The 5,909-nt window shown below is 42.4% G+C and overlaps 1 protein-coding gene across 1 annotated transcript in view; it reads right to left on the bottom strand.

Annotated features, from left to right (window-relative positions):
* LOC111160546 (binder of sperm protein homolog 1-like) overlaps positions 1–5,909 on the bottom strand; it is a 9,018-nt gene that overhangs the window by 2,152 nt on the left and 957 nt on the right. Inside the window, exons 2-3 of the mRNA XM_022523722.1 lie at positions 2,484–2,504; positions 964–993 (exon numbers count right to left, since the gene is read on the bottom strand). Coding sequence (XP_022379430.1) covers positions 964–993; positions 2,484–2,504 — 51 coding nt within the window. The remainder of the gene's footprint in view (positions 1–963; positions 994–2,483; positions 2,505–5,909) is intronic.

Here is a 5,909-nt window from a genome sequence, read left to right as displayed (position 1 = left end):
ATCTCAGAGTCCTGGGATCGAGCCCCGCATCGGGCTCTCTGCTCTCTCGGGGAGCCTACTTCCTCCTCTCTCTCTGCCTGCCTCTCTGCCTGCTTGTGATCTCTCTGTCAAATAAATAAATAAAATCTTAAAAAAAAAAAAAAAGCACATATGAACTGTTAATGTTATTGGGTATTGATTTCTCAAAGGACAATAGCATTCATGTTTCCTACCAATGTGCCCTTTTACCTGGATTTTCTTCACCCTGAAGTACTTATACAATCCTAAGGTGTATACCTTTTTTTTTTTTTTTAAAGATTTTACTTATTTATTTGACAGACAGAGATCACAAGTAGGCAGAGAGGCAGGCAGAAAGAGAGAGGGAAGCAGGCTCCCCACTGAGCAGAGAGGCCAATGCAGGGCTCGATCCCAGGACCCTGAGACCATGACCTGAGCCGAAGGCAGAGGCTTAACCCACTGAGCCACCCAGGCGCCCCAGGTGTATACCTTAAAAACAGATTATTCCTGTCTTGCTTTAAAATAGATGGTACAAAGTAGAATGACCAGGGTCTGAAGCCAGCAAACATTAGGTAAGATTACTTATTATTACTATTTGATGCATTCTTGGCTGATATCATGCTATTTATATTACTATAATTATGGTTTGTTTAAATATCTGATAATACAAGGTGTTTCTCCAACGCTTTCCCCCCCGTAATATTCCTAATTACTATTGGACATTTTTCTCACGTGAATTTTAAAATCAGGTATTTTCTGGTTTATTGGCAGAAATTAAAGAGCAGTGCTGGTAAAGTTCGGGGTGACTCTTATTTCTTGTTTTTCTTTATCTGTTTACAAATTCCTTTTATCAAATTTACAAAAAGAGAAAAAAGGTTTTATCAAGAAAAACCCCACTGATCTCCCCATTTTTACAAAATTAAAAGAAAATATACTTTAATCACAAAAGTTTTCTGATCATCTTACCTTTGACTTCTGGAAAGTGAATTATAGTTTCTGGGAAAAAAGAAAATTGGAAGCTGATGTTTATTTCACTCTTCTTACTTCTTCCAACCCAGAACATGGCAAGATCTGTCATTTAGAACTCACTTTATATTCTTCAATATGATTTTATCATTTACTTATTTAAGTCCTGGACATTTCTTAATGATTTAAACCCAAAGTTTTTTTTGTCATTGACATAAAATAGAATGATTTTCTTTTCTGTCAGTGTCTAGTAGGTTCTTACCAGTATAGGGAAAAACAACTGATTGTTATATGTTTATCTTATATCTAGCCACAAATCCAGGTTCATTTATTTTTTAAAATTCTTTTATTAAGTTTCAAATTTTAATTTTCATATAGTTCAGATTCTCTTATTGAAGCTAGGAACATTTACTAGTTTTCCTAGGGCTTTTTGAAGTATGCAATCATACAATAATTGTACTTCTTATTTTCTCTGCTTAATGGGTTATTTCCTTTTTGCAATATCACCTGACTTAGAGCCCCTCCACCCCCCCACAACGTTAACTAGTACTGGTCACAATCTACACTCCGAATGGAGTGACATTCAGGTTAAGAGTGTTCATTTCAGCATAGCTGATAAGCCCCTCAGATAGAGATCAATCCAAAAATACCAATCAGTAAGGGAATCCAAAAATACCAATCAGTAAGGGAATTTAAAAATAAAATATTATTTATTTATTTATTTATTTATTTGAAAGAGAGAGAGAGAGAGAGAGAGAGCAGGAGCAGGGGGAGGAGCAGAGGGAGAGGGACAAGCAGACTCCACACTGAGTGCGGAGCCAGAAGAGGAGCTCAGTCCCACAACACTGAGATCACAACCTGAGCCGAGATCAAAAGTCAGATGCTTGACCTCCCGAGACCCTCAGTCGCCCCTTAAATACATAGCTTTATAACACTGCAGACATTAACAAAGAGGAACATACAAATAGATATGAAAACATTTGCACTTCATCTTTAGGTGACAAAAGCCATTTTCTATTTCATTATGTTCTATAAGACTCTGTTTTTACAAAAAGGAAAATCCCATTATAGAGTCGTATGGGATGATACATGCGGTCACTCACAAATATTAACAGTAAAATTGACAGTAATATTATAATTGCTTTCTTCTTCTTTTTTCTTATCTATTCTTTTTAAAAAAATATTTATTTGACAGAAAGAGAGAGCACAAGCAACGGGAGGAGCAGAGGGAGAGGGAGACGCAGGCTTCCCACTGAGCAGGGAGCCGGATGCGGGGCTCAATGCAGGGCTCGATCCCAGGACCCTGTGATCATGACCTAAGCCCAAGGCAGATGCTTAACCGACTGAGCCACCCAGGCACCCCTTTCTTTAACGATTCTTAACATAGATTTTATTTATCTTATATATGAGGACATAAAATATGATTTCTTGCCAGGAAAAGAAGCATAATATTGAATGACTTTATATTTTATTGCCAAATTTAAAAAACAACTCTAAGAAAAGAGTTTTTATCAACTCACCTACAGCTGGAGGATCATCATCTGAAAGACACAATTTTATTTTATTTTATTTATTTTTAAATTAATCTCTACACCCAACATGGGACTTGAAATTACAACCCGGAGATCAAGAGTCACACGTTCCACTGACTAAGCCAGGCGGGTGCCCCAAAAGACACAAATTATAGCAAATATTTATTTCACTAGATTTAGCCTTTAGACTAGAATGAAATGCAAATATTTTCCTAAATTATAATCCAGTAAGGATAATATTTTGAAGGAGCTGCGTCAGAATTTCAGTGGTGCTTCCTCTCAGTAGTGTAATTGTGGGTGATTTGTAATTTTTCCTTTTGCTTTAACTGTATTTTCCGGGGCTCCATGTTACCACACGGCACCTGTTTTATTTCGGTGATAAAGGATTTCTCTCCTCACAGTAATCATTATTATTTTTTCCCCAATGAGACGGAAGACTCTTTCAAATTCGCAGTCGATTTTCACAAACAGTAGAGAACTTACATCCACGAAAAATGGCTCCGGAACTCAAGTTTAGGAGACTCTAGTGTCTTGCAAGTTTTGAAATGCCAAGAAACCTCCCAGAAAGGGCTAAGGCATTTCATCACAAATGGCCTGTCCATTGCTTGCAGATCATCAACGCTCTTCTCTGAGACTGAGAGAGACAGGATCTCGATGGCTATGTTTTTGCCTGTAAATGTCAAGGACTGGCAACCAGTACCAAACATGAAACTTTTTTTCCAACCCCCTGGAGCAGGAAGCATGACCTGAAGAAGACATTTAGAAATGACTTACTTTCTCACCCTTACAAATAGGAAGGATTCCAGGGGGAGGACATGTTCAGAATGGAAATTGACAGTGCAGAGGTGTAGCTAAAGAAATATGTTTTCTCTTTAAAAAAAAAAAAAAAAAAAAAGAGGGTGCCTGGGTGGCTCAGTGGGTTGGGCTTCTGCCTTCTGCTCAGGTCGTGATCTTGGGGTCCTGGGATCGAGTCCAGTGTCGGGTTGTCTGCTCGGCGGGGAGCCTGCTTCCCCTTCTCTCTCTCTCTGCCTGCCTCTCTGCCTATTTCTGATCTCTGTCAAATAAATAAAATCTTTTAAAAATTAAAAAAAAAAAAAAGAAATACGCTTTCTCAGAACCTTTAGCTCCTTCGTCCCCACCTAACTGTGTGACTTTGGGTCCATGACTCGACATCTCTGTGCATCAGATCCCTTTCTACAAAATGAGGGCAATAACTATACCTACCTCATGGGATTGTTATGAGGAACGTACTTATTACGCATATCAAGTTTTCAGCATACGATTCTTTTTTTTTTTTAAGAGAGAGCTCTTCTTTATTTTATTATTATTATTATTTTTAAAGATTTTATTTATTTATTTGACAGGTAGAGATCACAAGTAGGCAGAAAGGCAGGCAGAGAGAGAGAGGAGGCAGGCTTCCTGCTGAGCAGGGAGCCCGATGTGGGACTTGATCCCAGGACCCTGGGATCATGACCTGAGCTGAAGGCAGAGGCTTAACCCACTGAGTCACCCAGGTGCCCTTAGCATATGATTCTGCTTCACCCTAGAAATTCTGTGTGCCATCCGCAGGGGTGCAGCATAGACAATTCTTCTGAGTATGTGGGAATATTTCCGTAATACAGTGAGTTAAAGGTTTTTAAAAGGAAACCTGACCTAACCATGATGGCAAAGAATTACAGAGTGCACGTGCTGGGTAGGGGATATAAAACAGCACGGCTGCTCTGGAAAACAGCACGGAGGTTGCTCAAAAAAATTAAAAATAGAACTACCACGTGATCTGGCAATCCCACTTGTGGGTATTTACCCAAAAGCCTCGAAATCTGGATCTTGAAGAGCTTTCTGTACTCTCACAATCACTGAATCCCGATAGCCAGGACGGGGGAACCACCCAAAAGTCCATCCCCGGATGGGTGGACAGTGGATCAGGAGAAGGCGGTCTCTGCGTGCCGCGGAAATTAATTAAAGAGAAATACACTCATTAAATAAATAAAATTAAATTGTATCAAAAGAGAAGGAACTCCTGTTGTAGGCAACAACAGGGATGGACGTGGAGGACATCAGGGTAAAGGAAATTAGCCAGAGGCAGAAGGACAAAAACTTCACATGAGGTATCCAAAACAGACACACTCCGTGAATGTTAGCAGTTAAATCCAAACACTTATACTGTGTCTCTAATACCTGCTGGTGGTAGGTATTAATAATAATAATAATAATAATAATAGTAACCTGGCATCCTCCCAGCATCCGTGGGGGAGGGGGCAGCAAGAATCATGAGTGGGAACTCAGAGCCTGGCCGGAGGTCACGGAAGAAACTCGGGCTGGAGTCAGAGAGGCTAGATTGGGGCTGGACTTGGGAGCCCCTGCTGGAGGGAGGTGAGACAGAGGTGGCCGGGAGGGTGCTCAGCTCTGGGTCAGTGGGGGCCCGCCGGGAGCGCTGGGCTATCATTCTCCTGCCCTCCCGTCCCATAAAATGATAAAGGCTTTTGCAATGCAAGATTTGTATTTTAGCACAAGCGTTTGCTGAAATTCAGCTGTGGGCCGACGGGCAGTGTCTCCCCCAGAAGCATGAAATGGTAACAGGCAGCAGGTGAAAACTCCAGAATTTTGGGTTCATGCTGCATGTCAGGGGCTGCCCCCGCCGGATGGTCCTCCTGTAAGGGACCCCACAGTCGTGTCATCCCTGAGTGTGCCCCAACAGCTCGTAACCATGGAAACATTTCGCTCGCACACTGCCAGTGTCTAGTCCTGGAACGGGATCACTCAGCTGGGCCCTCTGTGAAGTCTCGCCAGGTCAGTCGTATCTCCAGGCTTGCCCGAGGCGTGAAGGCGGTTGAGGTCACACAGCTCATCTGTCTCCTCTCCGTCTTCTCACCAGCCAGTGGGCTCACGGGTGTAGTCACTCTTGCCACTTACTCTCTACACCGTGTGCCCCCGGCGCGATCCAAGCCTCCCACCTCTTTGCTTCTAAAATGCTAATATCCAATGCTTTTCATGTTCTGTCTCCGGGATCAGAATGCCCCTTATTCTCAATGGCATCTTACTGCCTGTAGGCTGGGTTGGTGGGGGGACGTGGTCATTCTAGCCTGCACCATGACAGTGGCCATGTGTGATGCATGTCAGGGGCTCAGAAGAAAGCCCCAGAGATGACAATGGGGCCCTCTTCACCTCGGGGGAGCAGACACTTGTGTGGGGAGACAGACAGCGTGAATGAGCAACATTTCCAAAGACTCAGAAGTGGGCTGAGAACCACGTAAGTAGAAAGATTGTGCCTGGGCCCAGTGGGTCTTCATTCACCGAGACTGGGCAGCATTGAGAGAGTGTCACAGGAGAAAATGTGACCTTCCTAATTCAGGAGGCCAGGCACTAAACGTGGAGAAATTTTAGGACCATCTTAACCAGCTTCTGACCCTTATA

Source organism: Enhydra lutris, unplaced genomic scaffold (assembly GCF_002288905.1).
Source record: "Enhydra lutris kenyoni isolate GAN:26980312 unplaced genomic scaffold, ASM228890v2 scaffoldscaffold77, whole genome shotgun sequence".
Classification (NCBI taxonomy): domain Eukaryota; kingdom Metazoa; phylum Chordata; class Mammalia; order Carnivora; family Mustelidae; genus Enhydra; species Enhydra lutris.
This window is presented reverse-complemented; position numbering and strand designations above follow the sequence as displayed.